Source organism: Loxodonta africana, chromosome 9 (assembly GCF_030014295.1).
Source record: "Loxodonta africana isolate mLoxAfr1 chromosome 9, mLoxAfr1.hap2, whole genome shotgun sequence".
NCBI classification, from domain to species: Eukaryota; Metazoa; Chordata; class Mammalia; order Proboscidea; family Elephantidae; genus Loxodonta; species Loxodonta africana.
In genome coordinates, this window is record NC_087350.1 from 123,993,200 (window position 1) to 124,012,177 (window position 18,978).

An 18,978-nucleotide genomic window follows, 5' to 3' on the forward strand; every position below is an offset into this window, starting at 1 on the left:
ATATTTAGGCCTTTGATCCACTTGGAGTTAGTTTCTGTGTATGGTGTGAGGTATGGGTCTTGTTTCATTTTTTTGCAGATGGATATCCAGTTATACCAGCACCATTTGTTAAACAGGCTATCTTTCCCCCATTTAACTGACTTTGGGCCTTTGTCAAATATCAGCTGCTCATATGTGGATGGATTTATGTCTGGATTCTCAATTCTGTTCCATTGGTCTATGTATCTGTTGTTGTACCAGTACCAGGGTGTTTTTACTACTGTGGAGGTATAATAGGTTCTAAAATCAGATAGTGCGAGGCCTCCCACTTTGTTCTTCTTTTTCCATAGCACCTTCCGTATCCGGGACCTCTTCCCTTTCCATGTGAAGTTGGTGATTTGTTTCTCCATCTCATTAAAAAATGTCATTGGAATTTGGGTCGGGATTGTATTGCATCTGTAGATCGCTTTGGGTAGAATAGACATTTTCACAATGTTGAGTCTCCCTATCCATGAGCAAGGTATGTTTTTCCACTTGTGTAGTTTTCTTTGTTTTTTTTTTTTTTGCATAAGTGTCTTGTAGTTTTCTTTGTATAGGTCTTTTATGTCTCTGGTTAGATTTATTCCTAAGTATTTTATCTTCTTGGGGGCTATTGTAAATGGTATTGATTTGGTGATTTCCTCTTTGAGGTTCTCTTTGTTGGTGTAGAGGAATCCAACTGATTTTTGTTTTGAGCTTTTTTTTATCTTGATTTATTTTTGTGATTTCTGTGTCTTGGTCAATATCTGATGTTATTGATTTTCTAACCAAAGGACTCCCTTTAGTATTTCTTGTAGTTTTCATTTGGTTTTTGCAAATTCTCTAAACTTCTGTTTGTCTGGAAATGTCCCAATTTCTCCTTCATATTTGAGAGACAGGTTTGCTGGATACATGATTCGTGGCTGGGATTTTTTTTCCTTCAGTGCTTTATATATGTCATCCCATTGCCCTCTTGCCTGCATGGTTCCTGCAGGTAGTCCGAGCTTGTTCTTATTGACTCTCCTTTGTAGGTGACTTTTCGTTTATCCCTAGCCACTCTTAAAATTCTCTCTTTATCTTTGGTTTTGGCAAGTTTGATTATAACATGTCTTGTTGACTTTCTTTTGGGGCCTAACTCATGTGGGGTTCGATGAGCATCTTGGATAGATATCTTCTCATCTTTCACGATACTTCAATAATTCTCTGTGTATTTTCTGTTCTCCCTTCTGGTTTTCGTACTCCAGTCACTCATAGGTTATTTCTCTTGATAGTCTCACATGATTCTTAGGGTTTCTTTATTTTTTTAAATTCTTTTACCTTATTTTTCTTCAAATATATTGGTGCCAAGTGTTTTATCTTTAATCTTACTAATTCTGACTTTTAGTTCCTCAATTCTGCTCCTCTGATTTTCTATTGAGTTGTCTAATTCTGTAGGGTTGCTATGAGTTGGAATCGACTCGGTGGCAGTGGGGTTTTTTTTTTAATTTTGTCTAATTCTGAAATTTTGTTGTTAATCTTCTGAATTTCTGATTGCTGTCTCTCCATGGATTCTTGCAACCTATTAAATTTTTCATTACGCTCTTGAATAACCTTAATTTCCTCCATTGCTTTGTCTGTGTATTCCTTGGCTCATTCTGCATTTTGCCTGATCTTTTGAAGAGTTCTGTAAATTAATCTTTTGTTTTCTGCCTCTGGGAATTCCAGGAAGACATCTTCATCTGGGAGAGTCCTTGATTCTTTTTTTTTTTTTTTTGGATATCATACAAAAGAAAATCATGGAGATTATTTACATGATGAAAGATTTCAGAACTTCAGTGGAATGGGCAGCTTCATGTGATGCTATTTCAGTATTGATTTCTTTCAGTCTACATACTTCCCAAGGATATCACCATCTCTAAATAAGAAATAATCCTTGTCATCCAGAACTACTTTGGTGCCTCCATATTCTGGGAGAAGAACTTTATCTCCAACCTTCACGCTAACTGGCTGAATTTCTCCACCCTTTCCTTCAGATCCGGATGCAACAGCTACTACTGTTGCTTGCAGTACTTTTCTCTGAGATTTTTCTGGAAGCATAATGCCTCCTTTGTTTACAGTTTCAGCTGCACTCCTTTCCACCAATACTCGGTCAAAGAGGGGAAGAAACTTTCTAAATGCCTGTCCTGCCATGGTTCTGGTAGCCGCAGCGCCTACCCAGCTTCGCTACGCCGCCGCAAGGAGAGGCCTGCAATCCGGCCCTTGGGACACGTGAAAGTGGGAAAAGAGCAGCCAGCGCGCAGGCACAGTCTCCCCTTCTTTTTTTTTTTTTAGTTGGACTTTACATGAAGGTTTACAGAACAAACTAGTTTTTTCATCAAACAGTACACACATTGCTATATGACATTGTTTAGCAACCCCACAACATGTTAACACTCTCCCTTCTCAACCCTGGGTTCCCTATTAACAGCTTTTCTGTTCCTTCCTGCCTTCCAGTCCCTGTCCCAGGGCTGGTGGACCCCTTTAGTTTAGTTTTGTTCCATGTGCCTGTTCAATCTTTGGCTGAAGGGTGAACTTCAGGAGTGACCTCATTGCTGAGCTGGAAGGTGTGTCCGAGGTCCATTCTCTCAGAGTTTCTCCAGTCTGTGTCAGGCCAGCAAGTCTGGTCTTTCTTTTTTTTTTTAATTTTTATTGTGCTTTAAGTGAAAGTTTACAAATCAAGTCAGTCTCTCACATGAAAACTTATATACACCTTGCTACATAATCCCAATTGCTCACCCCTTAATGAGACAACCCACTCCTTCTCTCCACTCTCTCTTTTCACGTCCATTTCGCCAGCTTCTTACCCCCTCTACCCTCTCATCTCCCCTCCAGGGAGGAGATGCCAACATAGTCTCAAGTGTCCACCTGATTCAAGAAGCTCACTCCTCACCAGCATCCCTCTCCAATCCATTGTCCAGTCCAATCCCTGTCTGAAGAGTTGGCTTTGGGAATAGTTCCTGTCCTGGGCCAACAGAAGGTCTGGGGGCCATGACCACCAGGGTCCTTCTAGCCTCAGTCAGACCACTAGGTCTGGTCTTTTTATGAGAATTTTGGGTCTGCATCCCACTGCTCTCCTACTCCCTCGGGGGTTCACTGTTGTGTTCCCTGTCAGGGCAGTAATTGTCAGGGCAGAGCTAGAGCACCATCTAGCTCTTCTGGTCTCAGACTGATGTAGTCTCTGTTTTATGTGGCCCTTTCTGTCTCTTGGGCTCGTAATTACCTTGTGTCCTTGGAGTTCTTTATTCTCCTTTGCTTGATTCTTTGTTTTGACAGCTTGTTGAAGTGATCATGGTCTGCTTCTTTATGTGATTTGATATTGACTGTTGTCTCTGAGCAATCTATAAGTTATTGTATTAATTTATTTTATGTTTGCTTACCACGTCCTAGCTTCTTGCTTTGTTCTGTTTTGATATGCCCAAAAAGGCTGCTTGAGAGAGCTAGGTTGATTATTTGTGCCTTTGAAGCTCTAACTTCCTGTCACCAGATGGCTAGATCTGTTACCAGGTATATGAGCCTAGGAGTCCGTTCACTTTTCTTGTGTGGATTCAGCTCAGGTGTCCAGGTAGTTGGTCCCCAAGTGTGTGGTGCAGGCTGTGTCCTATAGTCTTAGAGGAGCAGGGGTGATTGGTGTAGGCACAGATATCTAGTTGTAGCAGGGGTCATGCTCTGCGCAAGGCAGAGGGCTGACAACAGTCCCCTGAGTGTCTGTGAGGAAAGCACATCCCTGTTCCTTGAGTGCACAGGTGGGTGGGTTATGCAGCTGGACTATGGGCACCCAGTGTTTTCGGTTGTAGGGACTGGGAGGCACCATTTATCCTTGGACCCCTGTCATGGGTGGCTACTTGGCATGGGTGGAGCCACCAGTCCTCAGGTCCCTGATATGGATAGGTGAGGGCCCTGTTTAATAGGCAGAGAGGTGCCAAATGTCGAAAACCTGCCTCTCCACTGCACAGCTGAAACAATTAAAGTCAGATCTCAGGCACATGTACTGTTGCAGTCTGCCAACAAGGGCCTAATCCTCTGAAATGGGCCCACACAGGTCCATGCAGGGGTGAAAGGCATTCAAAGTCCGTGGGCTGTTTGTGCCTGGACAGGAGCTGCTTCTCCCCTGAGTTCCTAGTTTAGGGGAGCCAGCAGATTATCTTTTCCCTCAACTGTTAATTTATTCCTTCTCCGAGGCTGGGAGAGTGGCTCGGGATGCGCAGCAGAACCTACCTTAGGCCTAGGGAAATTGACCGCCACTGAAGCCGGCTCGCGGGCTGGGGGCGCAATAAAATAGACACACGTACTTAGCCTTTGCATAGAGTGCTGCTCTCCGATCCTGGAGGCGTGAGTAGACTGTGCAGCTTGCTGTCTCTCCCTGAGGCACTCACGTCCCAGGTGCTGCCAGCCCTGCCACAGTCGTGCCAGGGGATTGTGTCTGAGAGGCTCTGGTTCCTGCCGAGTCAGGTCCGGCAACTGCTCACTGCTTCTCAACCGTCTTTCCCTCCCCCTGCCACGCAGTCTGATTTCCTAACTTTGCCTTGGTTGTTCAGGGCTCCTGACTTGTCATATGTATAATCGCTTCATTTGTTTTTTGGGGGTCTTTGTTGTAAGAGGGATCACCAGAAGCATCTGACTACTCCGCCATCTTGGACCTCATCCAGAAGAATGATCCCAGGTGATTTTAGTATGTTTATTTTGTGTTCTGATACTTTGCTGAACTCTTCTATTAGTCCCAGTAGCTTTCTTGTGGATTCTTTAGGGTTTTCTGTGTATAAAATCATATCCTCTGCAAATAGGGATACGTTTACTTCTTCCTTACCAATTTGGATGCCCTTTATTTCTTTTTCTAGCTTTATTGCTCTGGCTAGGACCTCCAGCACAATGTTGAATAAGAGTGGTGATAAAGGGCACCCTTGTCTGGTTCCTGTTCTCAAGGTGAATGCTTTCAAACTCTCTCCATTCAGGATGATGTTGGCTGTTGGCTTTGTATAAATGCCCTTTATTATGTTGAGGAATTTCCCTTCTATTCCTATTTTTGCTAAGAGTTTTTTATCATGAATGGACTTTGTCAAATGCCTTTTCTGCATTAATTGATAAGGTCATGACGTTCTTGTCTTTTATTTTATTTATGTGACGGATTACATTCGTTGTTTTTCTAACGTTGAACCATCCCTGCATACCTGGTATCAATCCCACTTGGTCATGGTGAATTATTTTTTTGATATGTTGTTGAAATCTATTGGCTAGAATTTTGTTGAAGATTTTTGCATCTAAGTTCATGAGGAGTATTGGTCTGTAATTTTCTTTTTTTTGTGGCGTCTTTATCTGGTTTTGGTATCAGGGTTATACTGGCTTCATAGAATGAGTTTAGGAGTATTCCTTTATTTTCTATGCTCTGAAATACCTTTAGTAGTAATGGTGTTAATTCTTCTCTGACAGTTTGGTAGAATTCTCCATTGAACCTGTCAGGACCAGGGCTTTTTTTTGTGCTGGGAGTTTTTTAAATTACCTTTTCAATCTCCTTTTGTTATTGGTTTATTTAGTTGTTCTACCCCCTTTTATGTTAGTTTAGGTTGGTAGTGTGTTTCTAGAAATTTGTCCATTTCCTCTAAGTTTTCAAATTTGTTAGAGTACAATTTTTCAGGGTATTCTGTTATGTTTCCTTTAATTTCAGTTGGATCTGTTGTGATTTCACCCCTATCATTTCTTACTCGGGTTAATTGCTTCCTTTCCTGTTTTTCTTTTGTCAGTTTGGCTAGTGGTTTATCAATTTTGTTGATCTTTTCAAAGAATCAGCTTTTGGTTTTGTTAATTCTTTCAATTGTTTTCTATTCTCTATTTAATTTAATTCTGCTCTAATTTTTATTATTTGCTTTCTTCTGGTGCCTGAGGGCTTCTTTTACTGTTGCCTATTTGTCTGTGTTGTTGGGATAATTTTTTGATTTTGGCCCTGTCTTCTTTTGGGGTGTGTGCATTTACTGTTATAAATTGACCTCTGAGCACTGCTTTTGCTGCATTTTGCTAAGAGTTTTTATCATGAAAGGATGTTAGACTTTGTCAGATGCCTTTTCTGCATGAATTGATAAGGTCATGAGGTTCTTGTCTTTTATTTTATTTATGTGATGGATTACATTGTTTTTTTTTTTTCTAATGTTGAACCAACCCTGGATACCTGGTATGAATCCTACTTGGTCATGATGAATTATTTTTTTGTGTTGTGGCTTTTTAAAATTACCTTTTCAGTTCAGATGTGTTTACATTCTCATTTTAGTCTATGAATTTCTTTATTCCAAACTTAATTTCTTCTATAACCGGCTAGTTTTTGAGCAAGGTGCTGTTCAGTTTCTATGTATTTGATTTTGTCCTTGCTTTTTCTGTTATTAATTTCTACTTTGATGGCTTTATGGTCAGAAAAGATGCTGTGTAATATTTCGATATTTTGGGTTCTGTTAAGGCTTGCTTTATGGCCTAATATGTGGTCCATTCTGGAGAACGGTCCATGTGCATTGGAAAAGAAAGCATACTTGGCTGCTGTTGTGTGGAGTGTTCTGTATATGTCTGTGAGTTCAAGTTGGCTGACTGTGGCATTTAGATCTTCTGTGTCTTTATTGAGCTCCTTTCTGGATGTTCTGTTCCTCACCAAAAGTGGTGTGTTGAAGTCTCCTACTATCATTGTGGAGCTGTCTATTTCTCTTTTCAATGCTGTTAGAGTTTGTTTTATGTATTTGGAGCCCTGTCATTGGGTGCATAAATATTTATTATGGTTATGTCCTCCTGGTGTATTGACCCTTTAATCATTATATAATATCCCTTCCTATCCTTTGTGGTAGATATTACTTTAAAGTCTATTTTGTCAGAAATTAATATTGCTACTCCTGCTCTTTTTTGATTTTGCTTTTGTTTGCTTGATATATTTTTCTCAATCTTTTGTTTCAATTTGTGCCTCTAAGGTGTGTCTTTTGTAGGCAGCATATAGATGGATTGTGTTTTTTTAATCCATTTTGCTGCTCTCTGTCTCTGTATCGGTGCGTTTAGTCCGTTTACATGCGTGTAATTATCGATAGGTATGTTTAGTGTTGTCGTTTTAATGTGTGTGTGTGTGTTTTTTAATAATTTTTATTGAGCTTTAAGTGAACGTTTACAAATCAAGTCAGTCTGTCACATATAAGCTTATATACACCTTACTCCATACTCCCACTTACTCTCCCCCTAATGAGTCAGCCCTTCCAGTCTCTCCTTTTGTGATGATTTTGCCAGCCTCTAACCCTCTCTACCCTCCTATCTCCCCTCCAGACAGGAGATGCCAACACAGTCTCAAGTGTCCACCTGATACAGGTAGCTCACTCTTCATCAGCATCTCTCTCCAACCCATTGTCCAGTCCCTTCCATGTCTGATGAGTTGTCTTTGGGAATGGTTCCTGTCCTGGGCCAACAGAACTTTTGGGGATCATGACCGCCAGGATTCTTCTAGTCTCAGTCAGACCATTAAGTCTGGTCTTTTTATGAGAATTTGGAGTCTGCATCCCACTGTTCTCCTGCTCCCTCAAGGGTTCTCTGTTGTGCTCCCTGTCAGGGCAGTCATCGGTTGTGGCCAGGCACCATCCAGTTCTTCTGGTCTCACGATGATTTAAGTCTTTGGTTCATGTGGCCCTTTCTGTCTCTTGGGCTCTTAGTTATTGTGTGACCTTGGTGTTCTTCATTCTCCTTTGATCCAGGTGGGTTGACACCAATTGATGCATCTTAGATGGCCGCTTGTTAGCATTTAAGACCCCAGATGCACATTTCAAAGTGGAATGCAGAATGTTTTCATAATAGAATTATTTTGCCAATTGACTTAGAAGTCCCCTTAAGCCATAGTCCCCAAACCCCTACCCTTGCTCCGCTGACCTTTGAAGCATTCATTTTATCCTGGAAACTTCTTTGCTTTTGGTCCAGTCCAGTTGAGTTGACCTTCCGTGTGTTGAGTATTGTCCTTCCCTTCACCTAAAGTAGTTCTTATCTACTAACTAATCAGTAAATAACCCTCTCCCACCCTCCCTCGCTTCCCCCCCTCGTAACCACAAAAGTATGTGTTCTTCTCAGTTTATACTATTTCTCAAGATCTTATAATAGTGGTCTTATACAATATTTGTTCTTTTGCCTCTGACTAATTTCATTCAGCATAATGCCTTCCAGGTTCCTCCATGTTATGAAATGTTTCACAGATTCATCACTGTTCTTTATCGATGCGTAGTATTCCATTGTGTGAATATACCACAATTTATTTACCCATTCATCCGTTGATGGACACCTTGGTTGCTTCCAGCTTTTTGCTATTGTAAACAGAGCTGCAATAAACATGGGTGTGCATATATCTGTTGGTGTAAAGGCTCTTATTTCTCTAGGGTATATTCCGAGGAGTGGGATTTCTGGGTTGTATGGTAGTTCTATTTCTAACTTTTTAAGAAAACACCAGATAGATTTCCAAAGTGGTTGTACCATTTTACATTCCCACCAGCAGTGTATGAGAGTTCCAGTCTCTCCGCAGCCTCTCCAACATTTATTATTTTGTGTTTTTTGGATTAATGCCAGCCTTGTTGGAGTGAGATGGAATCTCATCGTAGTTTTAATTTGCATTTCTCTAATGGCTAATGATCGAGAGCATTTTCTCATGTATCTGTTAGCTGCCTGAATATCTTCTTTATTGAAGTGCGTGTTCATATCCTTTGCCCACTTCTTGATTGGGTTGTTTGTCTTTTCGTGGTTGAGTTTTGACAGAATCCTATAGATTTTAGAGATCAGGCGCTGGTCGGAGATGTCATAGCTGAAAATTCTTTCCCAGTCTGTAGGTGGTCTTTTTACTCTTTCGGTGAAGTCTTTAAATGAGCATAGGTGTTTGATTTTTAGGAGCTCCCAGTTACCTGGTTTCTCTTCATCATTTTTGGTAATGTTTTGTATTCTGTTTATGCCTTGTATTAGGGCTCCTAGGGTTGTCCCTATTTTTTCTTCCATGATCTTTATCGTTTTAGTCTTTACGTTTAAGTCTTTGATCCACTTGGAGTTAGTTTTTGTGCATGGTGTGAGGTATGGGTCCTGTTTCATTTTTTTGCAAATGGATATCCAGTTATGCCAGCACCATTTGTTAAAAAGACTATCTTTTCCCCAATTAAGTGACACTGGGCCTTTGTCACATACCAGCTGTTCATATGTGGATGGATTTATATCTGGGTTCTCAATTCTGTTCCATTGGTCTATGTGCCTGTTGTTGTACCAGTACCAGGCTGTTTTGACTACTGTGGCTGTATAATATGTTCTAAAATCAGGTAGAGTGAGGTCTCCCACGTTCTTCTTCTTTTTCGGTAATGCTTTACTTATCCGGGGCTTCTTTCCCTTCCATATGAGTTGGTGATTTGTTTCTCCATCACGTTAAAAAATGTCATTGGAATTTGGATCAGAAGTGCATTGTATGTATAGATGGCTTTTGGTAGAATAGACATTTTTACTATGTTAAGTCTTCCTATCCATGAGCAAGGTATGTTTTTCCACTTATGTAGGTCCTTTTTAGTTTCTTGCACTAGTACTTTGTAGTTTTCTTTGTATAGGTCTTTTACATCTTTGGTAAGATTTATTCCTAAGTATTTTATCTTCTTGGGGGCTACTGTGAATGGTATTGATTTGGTTATTTCCTCTTCAATGTTCTTTTTGTTGATGTACAGGAATCCAAGTGATTTTTGTATGTTTATCTTATAACCTGAGACTCTGCCAAACTCTTCTATTAGTTTCAGTAGTTTTCTGGAGGATTCCTTAGGGTTTTCTATGTATAAGATCATGTCATCTGCAAATAGAGATAATTTTACTTCCTCCTTGCCAAATCGGATGCCCTGTATTTCTTTGTCTAGCCTAATTGCTCTGGCTAGGACCTCTAGCACAATGTTGAATAAGAGTGGTGATAAAGGGCATCCTTGTCTGGTTCCCGTTCTCAAGGGAAATGCTTTCAGGCTCTCTCCATTTAGAGTGAAGACGCCCTTTATTATGTTGAGGAATTTTCCTTCAATTCCTATTTTGCTGAGAGTTTTTATCATGAATGGGTGTTGGACTTTGTCAAATGCCTTTTCTGCATCAATTGATAAGATCATGTGGTTTTTGTCTTTTATTTATATGGTGGATTACATTAATGTTTTTTCTAATATTAAACCAGCCTTGCGTACCTGGTATAAATCCCACTTGGTCATGGTGGATTATTTTTTTGATATGTTGTTGAATTCTATTGGCTAGAATTTTGTTGAGGATTTTTGCATCTAAGTTCATGAGGGATATAGGTGTGTAATTTTCTTTTTTTGTGATGTCTTTACCTGGTTTTGGTATCAGGAATATGGTGGCTTCATAGAATGAGTTAGGTAGTATTCCGTCATTTTTTATGCTTTGAAATACCTTTAGTAGTAGTGGTGTTAACTCTTCTCTGAAAGTTTGGTAGAACTCTGTAGTAAAGCCATCTGGGCCAGGGCTTTTTTTCGTTGAGAGCTTTTTGATTACCATTTCAATCTCTTTTTTTGTTATGGATCTATTTAGTTGTTCTACTTCTGATTGTGTTAGTTTAGGTAGGTAGTGTTTTTCTAGGAATTCATCCATTTCTTCTAGGTTTACAAATTTGTTAGAGTACAATTTTTCATAATAATCTGTATGATTCTTTTAATTTCAGTTGGGTCTGTTGTGATGTGACCCATGTTGTTTCTTTTTCAGGTTATTTGTTTCCTTTCCTGTATTTCTTTAGTCAGTCCGGCCAATGGTTTATCAATTTTGTTAATTTTGTCAAAGAACCAGCTTTTGGCTTCGTTAATTCTTTCAATTGTTTTTCTGTTCTCTAATTCCTTTAGTTCAGCTCTAATTTTTATTATTTGTTTTCTTCTGGTGCCTGATGGATTTCTTTTGTTGCTCACTTTCTATTTGTTCAAGTTGTAGGGACAGTTCTCTGATTTTGGCTCTTTCTTCTTTTTGTATATGTGCATTTATTGATATAAATTGACCTCTGAGCACTGCTTTTGCTGTGTCCCAGAGGTTTTGATAGGAAGTGTTTTCATTCTCTTTGCATTCTATGAATTTCTTTATTCCCTCCTTAATGTCTTCTATAACCCAGTCTTTTTTCAGGAGGGTATTGTTCAGTTTCCAAGTATTTGATTTCTTTTCCCTAATTTTTCTGTTATTGATTTCCACTTTTATGGCCTTATGGTCTGAGAAGATGCTTTGTAATATTTCGATGTTTTGGATTCCGAAAAGGTTTGTTTTATGACCTAATATGTAGTCCATTCTAAAGAATGTTCCATGTTCACTAGAAAAAAAAAGTATACTTTGCAGCAGTTGGGTGGAGTGTTCTGTATGTCAATGAGGTCAAGTTGGTTGATTGTAGCAATTAGGTCTTCCGTGTCTCTATTGAGCTTCTTACTTGATGTCCTGTCCTTCTCCGAAAGTGGTGTGTTGAAGTCTCCTGCTATAATTGTGGAGGTGTCTATCTCACTTTTCAGTTCTGTTAAAGTTTTTTTTTATGTATCTTGCAGCCCTGTCACTGGGTGCATAAATATTTAATATGGTTATATCTTCCTGGTCAATTGTCCCTTTTATCATTATGTGGTGTCCTTCTTTATCCTTTGTGGTGGATTTAACTTTAAAGTCTATTTTGTCAGAAATTAATACTGCTACTCCTGCTCTTTTTTGCTTATTGTTTGCTTAATATATTTTTTTCCATCCTCTGAGTTTTAGTTTGTTTGCGTCTCTAAGTCTAAGGTGTGTCTCTTGTAGGCAGCATATAGACGGATCGTGTTTCTTTATCCAGTCTGAGACTCTCTGTCTCTTTATTGGTGCATTTAGTCCATTTACATTCAGCGTAATTATAGATAAGTATGTGTTTAGTGCTTAGTGCTGTCATTTTGATGTCTTTTTATGTGTGTTGTTGAGAATTTCATTTTTCTACTTACTTTTTTGTGCTGAGACGTTTTTCTTTGTAAATTGTGTGTTCCTCCTTTTCATGGTATTTGACTTTATGTTTGCTGAGTTGGTATGTTTTTCTTAGTTTTTATTTTGAGTTATGGAGTTGTTATACCTCTTTGTGGTAACCTTAATATTTACCCCTATTTTTCTAAGTAAAAACCTAACTTGTATTGTCCTATATCGCCTTGTATCCCTCTCCATATGGCAGTTCTATGCCACCTGTATTTAGTCCCTCTTTTTGATTATTGTGATCTTTTACATATTGACTTCAATGATTCCCTGTTTTGAGCATTTTTTTCTTTTTAAAATAAATCTTAATTTGTTTTTGTGATTTCCCTATTTGAGTTGGTATCAGGATGTTCTGTTCTGTGACCTTGTGTTGTGCTGGCTGGTATCTGATATTGTATATTATTGGTTTTCTGACCAAACAATTTCCTTTAGTATTTCTTGTAGCTCTGGTTTGGTTTTTGCAAATTCTCTAAGCTTGTGTTTATCTGTAAATGTTTTAATTTTGCCTTCATATTTGAGAGAGAGTTTTGCTGGATATATGATCCTTGGCTGGCAGTTTTTCTCCTTCAGTGCTCTCTATATGTCATCCCATTGCCTTCTTGACTGCGTGGTTTCTGCTGAGTAGTCTGAACTTATTCTTATTGATTCTCCTTTGTAGAAGACCTTTCTTTTATCCCTGGCTGCTTTTAAAATTTTCTCTTTATCTTTGGTTTTGGCAAGTTTGATGATAATATGTCTTGGTGATTTTCTTTTTGGATCAATCTTAAATGGGGTTCGATGAGCATCTTGGATAGATATCCTTTCGTCTTTCATGATGTCAGGGAAGTTTTCTGCCAACAGATCTTCAACTATTCTCTCTGTGTTTTCTGATATCCCTCCCTGTTCTGGGACTCCAATCACACGCAAGTTATTCTTCTTGATAGAGTCCCACATGATTCTTAGGGTTTCTTCATTTTTTAAAATTCTTTCATCTGATTTTTTTCAGCTATATTGGTGTCAATTCCCTTGTCCTCCAGATCCCCCACCCTGCATTCCAATTGCTCGATTCTGCTCCTCTGACTTCCTATTGCGTTGTCCAATTCTGTAATTTTATTGTTAATCTTTTGGCTTTCTGAATGCTGTCTCTCTATGGATTCTTGCAACTTATTCATTTTTCCACTATGTTCTTGAATAATCTTTTTGAGTTCTTCAACTGCTTTATCAGTGTGTTCCTTGGCTTTTTCTGCAGTTTGCCTTATTTCATTTCTGAGGTCATCCCTGATGTCTTGAAGCATTCTGTAAATTAGTTTTTAATATTCTGCATCTGGCAATTCCAGGATCGTATCTTCATTTGGGAAAGATTTTGATTCTTTAGTTTGGGGAGTTGTAGAAGCAATCATGATCTGCTTCTTTATGTGGTTTGATATCGACTGCTGTCTCTGAGCCATCACTAAGATTTTGTAGTGATTTATTCTATATTTGCTTACTGAGTCTTATCTTGTTTTGTTTTCTTTCACTATACATAGATGGGCTACTAGATTGCGCTGTTTTGATTGTTGTAGCCCTTGACTCACTTATGTCCTATTACCAGCTGGTTTGGGCTGTTACCAGATATATAAGCCTAAGAGTCCGTTCACTATTCTTGAGTAGAATCTGATTTTGGATCATCAAGTGTGTGGTGCAGACTGTCACCTATCCACCTAGAGAAGTAGTGGTGATAGTTGTGTGCACTGGATTCTAGTAGCCGGAGGGGGTCACACTCCGGGGGAGGGGGGCAGGATGCTGACAGGCTTCCCCCAAGTGTCAGTGAGGTAGGTGTGTCTCTATTCCTAAATTACTTTGGTGGGTGGGCTCTGCAGCTGTACCTTAGGCACCCAATTCATGTACCTCTACAGATTGGTAGGTGTCACCCTCCTTAGACTCCTAACGCAGGAGGCTAGGTGGTCTGGAGGGAGCTTCAGCCCTCAGTTCCCTGTTTTGGGTCAGTGAGGGCTCTGTTGAATAAGCAGAGATATCAGACCTGGGAAACTTGTCTTTCCAGTAATCCGCTAAAACAATTACAGTCAGATCCCTATCAGAAATGCCTTTGCATTATAATAGCCACCTTATTCCCTGTAGGGATGAAAGCCCAAGACTGTGGATCACATATGTTTGGCTGGAGCTGGTTCTGTGTTTTTAGTCCAATTAGGGAAGGATGTTTGGTCCCTGGGTTTTTTGTAGCTGCTTTTCTCAGGCAAGGAGAATGCGTTAGGAAAAAAAAGAAAGAAAGAAAGAAAAACTGCAGCACAGTTCACTCTCTGGCTCAGGAAATTCCAATGTTAATGAAGCCGCCAGGGAAGGGAAGGGGAGGGTTCAGATAAATAGGAGAGAGTAAAAAAAAAAAAAAAAGCACCCCGGAATATAGACAAAATTACTTATCTTGCTTGGGATGACTGTTTTATCTGAGATTCCCGAGGGGCACATTGACTATGTGCACTGGCTGGGTAGAGATTTCCCCCGAGGGTCAGGCCCACGTCCCGTGCTTGTGCTGTCTCGGAAGCTGTGGTCAGTTCCTCCGCTCCCAGTCCAAAGCCCAGCGCCAAGGTTCTCTGGCTGGGACACTGCACTCCAGGCTCCAAAACCAGTCGCTGCCTCCCGGTGACTTCTCCTCCTGTCAGCCGCGTCGCTGTGCTGCCTATGTGCACTGGCTGGGCTTCCCCCGAGGTCACTTCTGGGGGTTAGGGCTGCGTCCCGTGTTTGCGCCATCTCAGGATGCCGTGCTCAGCTCCCCTGCGCCCAGTCCAGAGCCCGGTGCCAAGGTTTCCTGACTGGGACGCTGGCTCCAGGCTCCGAAAACAGTTGCAGCTTCCCCGTGGTTGTTCGTTCTCAGTCTCTGTCACTCAGGTCAACTCTTTAGATCTGTGTTTGATGGTCAGGATTCATAGATTGTCATGTATGTGATCGATTCACTTGTTTTTCCGAGTCTTTGTTGCAAGAAGGATCCGAGGTAGCTTCTACTTAGTCAGCGATCTTGGCCCCGCCTCTGTGTGTGTGTGTTTTTGTGTGTGTAGTTGACAGTTTCTTAGTTCCACTTAATTTTCTGTGCTGAGTCATTTTTCTTTATGTATTTTCTTTTCCTCTTTTTCATTGTTGTTGATTTTGTATTTGCTGAGTCTTTATGTTTTTCTTGTTTTTTATTTTGATGTATAGGATTGTTAGTTTCCTTTGTGGTTACCTTAATATTTACTCTTATTTTTCTAAGTTCAAACCAATCTTTTATCTCTTTATATCACCTTGACTTCCTTTCCATATGAAATATCTATGACTACATTTTTTAGTCCCTCTTTTTTGTTTTAATGTTGTCATCTTTTACGTAATGACATCTCTACTTCCCTTTTTTGAACATTTTAGCTTTGATTTATTTTTGTGATTTCCCTATCTGGGTTGATACCTCATTGCTCTGTACTCTGTTCTAGTCTTGGGTTGTTATCTGATGTTACTGATTTTCCAAGTGGAGGACTCTGTCTAGTATTTCTTGTAATTTGGTTTGTTTTTTCCAAATTACCTAAACTTCTGTTTATCAGGAAATGTGCTAATTTCACCATCATATTTGAGAGATAGTTTTGCTGGTTATATAATTCTTGGCTGGCAGTTTTTTTCCTTCAATGCTTTATATAAGTCATCCCATTGCCTTCTTGCCTGTATGGTTTCTGTTGAGTAGTCAGACCTTAGTCTTAGTGACTCATTTGTGGGTGACTTTTCATTTATCCCTAGCTGCGCTAAAGTTCTCTTTGTTTTTGGCAAGTTTGGTTATAATATGTCTTGGTGACTTTCTTTTGAGATCTGCCTTGTGTGAGGTTCAATGAGGATCTTGGATAGATATCTTCTCATCTTTCACGATATCAGGGAAGTTTTCTGCCAACAAATATTCAACAATTCTCTCTGTATTTTCTGTTTTTCCCCCCACCTCCCGTTCTGGTGCTCCAGTCACTTGTAAGTTATTCATCTTGATAGAGTCCCACGTAATTCTTAGGGTTTCTTCATTTTTTTAGAATTATTTTATCCAAGATTTCCTCAACTATGTTGTTGTCAAGTGCTTTATTTTCAATCTTGCTAATTCTGACTTCCATTGCTTCTATTCTGCTCGTATGACTTTCTATTGAGTTGTCTAATTCTGAAATTCTGTTGTTAATCTTCTGGATTTCTGTTTGCTGTCTCTCTATGGATTCTTGCAGCCTATTAAATTTTTCACTATATTCTTTTCTAATCTTCTTAAGTTCCACTATTGCTGTGTCTATGTGCGTCTTGGCTTTTTCTGCGTTTTGCCTTGTTTCCTTCCTGATCTCTTGAAAAGGCTTGTATCCTAATCTTTTGTGTTCTACCTCCAGTAATTCCAGGAGGTGCTCTTCATCTGGAAGATTTCTTGATTCTTTGTTTTGGGAGCTTGCTGATTCCATTATAGTCTGCCTCTTTATGTGATTTGATATTGACTGTTGTCTCTGAGCCATCAATAAGTTATTGTACTTATCTATTTTATGTTTGCTCACTGTGTCCTACCTTCTATTTTTGTTCAGTTTTGATATGCCCAAATAGGATGCTCGAGTGAGCTAGTTTGATTATTGGCCCTTTGAAGCTCTATACTTCTGTCACCAGGTGGTTAGAGCTGTTACTAGGTATGTGAGCCCAGGAGTCCATTCACTTTTCTTGTATTGACTCAGCTTAGGTGTCGAGGTAGCTGGTCACCAAGTGCATGGTGCAGGCTCTCATCTGCAGTCCTAGACGAGCAGGGGTGATTGGTGTAGGCACAGGTAGCTGGCTCTCATGGGGGTCATGTGCTGAGCAAGGCAGGGTGCTGGCAACTGCCCCTGAGTGTCTGTGAGGAAAGCATATCCCTGTTCCCTAGAGTGCGTAGGTGGGTGGGTTTTGCACCTGGACTTTGGGCACCCAACGCTGTTGGCTGTAAGGACTGGGAGGCATCACTTACTCTTGGGCCTCTGTCGCAGGTGGATAGGTGGCGTGGGTGGAGCCACCAGTCCTGAGGCCTCTGATATGAGTAGGTGAGGACTCTGCTTACTAGGCAGAGCTGTGTCAAATGTCATGAACGTACCTCTCCATCATATAGCTGAAATAGTTAAAGTTAAACTTCAGGTATATACCCTGTTTCTGGACCGTCTCTCCCTCCCTCTGCCACTCAGTCCAATTCCTCAACTTTGCCTTTGATGTTCAGGGCTCCTAGATTGTCATATATAATCGACTCGCTTATTTTTTCAGGTCTTTGTTGTAAAAGGGAGCACAGGAAGCACCTGACTAGTCTACCTTCTTGGCCCTGCCCCTCCTACCTTGTCTTCTTGAACAGCTCTTTGAAATCTTCTGTTTGGCTCTTTTACTTCATCATTTCTTTCTTTCGCTTTAGCTACTCTACATTCAGAGGCAAGTTTCAGAGTCTCTTCTGACATCCATTTTGATATTTACTTTCTTTCCTGTCTTTTTAATGACCTTTTGCTTTCTTCATATATGATGGCCTTAATGTCATACCACAACTTGTCTTCAGCATTAGTTTTTGATACATCAAACCTATTTTCGAGATGGTCTTTAAATTCAGGTGGGATATACTCAGGGTCTACTGTACTTTGACTCTCATGAACTTGTTCAAGTTTTCTTCAACTTCAACTTAAACTTCCATAGGAACGATTGATGGTCTGATCCATGTTCAGCCCCTGGCCTTGTTCTGACTGATGATATTGAGTTTTTCCATCATCTCTTTCCACAGATGTAGTCGATTTGATTTTTTTCTAGTATTCCATCTAGCCATGTCCACGGGAATAGTTGCCATCTATGTTGTTGAAAAAAGGTATTTGCAATGAAGAAGTTGTTAGTCTTGCAAAATTCTGTCATGCCATCTCCAGTGTCACTTCTATCACCAAGGGCATATTTTCCAACTACTAATCCTTTTTTGTTTCCAACTTTCGAGTTCCATTTGTCAGTAGTTACCAATACATCTTTATTGCATATTTGATCAATTTCAGACTGCAGAAGTTGATAAAAATCTTCAATTTCTTCATCCTTGACCTTAGTGGTTGGTATGTAAATTTGACTAATAGTCATATTAACTGGTCTTCTTTGGATATTATGCCATCAGTGACAGCATTGTACTTCAAGAGAGACCTTGAAATGTTCTCTTTGATGATGAACATGATGCCATTCCTCTTCAGTTTGTCCTTCCCAGAATAGTAGACCAAATGGCCAATACCAGTCCATTTCAGCTCACTAATGCCTGGAATATTGATCTTTATGCACTCCATTTCATTTTTTATGACTTCCAATTTTCCTAGATTCATATTTTGTACATTCCAATCATTAGTGGATTTTTGCAGCTGTTTCTTCTCATTTTGAGTCATTCCATATCAGCAAATGAAGGTCCCGAATGCTTGACTCTATCCACGTCGTTAAGGTCAACTCCACTTTGAGCAGGTAACTCTTCTCCAGTCATATTTTGAGTGCCTTTCAACCTGAAAGGCTCATCTTTTGGCACCGTGTCAGACAATGTTCTGCTGCTATTCATAAGGTTTTCACTAACCAGTTTTTTCAGAAGTAGATTGCTGGGTTCTTCCTAATCTGTCTTACTCTGGAAGCTCTGCCGAGACCTGTCCATGAACAGTGACCCTGCTGGTATTTGAAATACTGGTGGCAAAGCTTCCAGTATCATACTGACATGCAAGCCACCACACTATGACAAATTGACAGACACGTGGTGGTCTTTAAGTGTGAGTATTGTAAAACAAAGAGGAGCTCCACTAGTGAATTTACCCTAGGGGAAGTTCTGTGCGTTAGACCTGTTATTGCCTCATAGAATGAGTTAGAAGCGTCCTTTTTCTATGCCCTGGGATAGTGTAATTCTCATTGGAATTATTTATGTTTAAAGATTTAGCAGAAGTCCGTGTGAAATCCTCTCAGTCTGGTGTTTTTTGTAGAGAAGTCCTGCCTTATTGCACTGGCTATACTTTATGTTTTTTCTCCATCAGTGGATATGATCATGTGATTTTTGTTTTG

General features: G+C 39.9%; 2 protein-coding genes across 2 annotated transcripts in view; one reads left to right on the plus strand and one right to left on the minus strand.

Annotated features, from left to right (window-relative positions):
- CACNA1B (calcium voltage-gated channel subunit alpha1 B) overlaps positions 1-18,978 on the plus strand; it is a 308,079-nt gene that overhangs the window by 173,006 nt on the left and 116,095 nt on the right. The gene's annotated exons all lie outside the window — the stretch shown is intronic.
- LOC100659878 (10 kDa heat shock protein, mitochondrial-like) lies at positions 1,785-3,092 on the minus strand. Its single transcript, XM_064290826.1, has one exon. It carries the CDS (start codon positions 2,164-2,166, stop codon positions 1,858-1,860), a length of 309 nt encoding a protein of 102 aa, XP_064146896.1. The 5' UTR covers positions 2,167-3,092; the 3' UTR covers positions 1,785-1,857.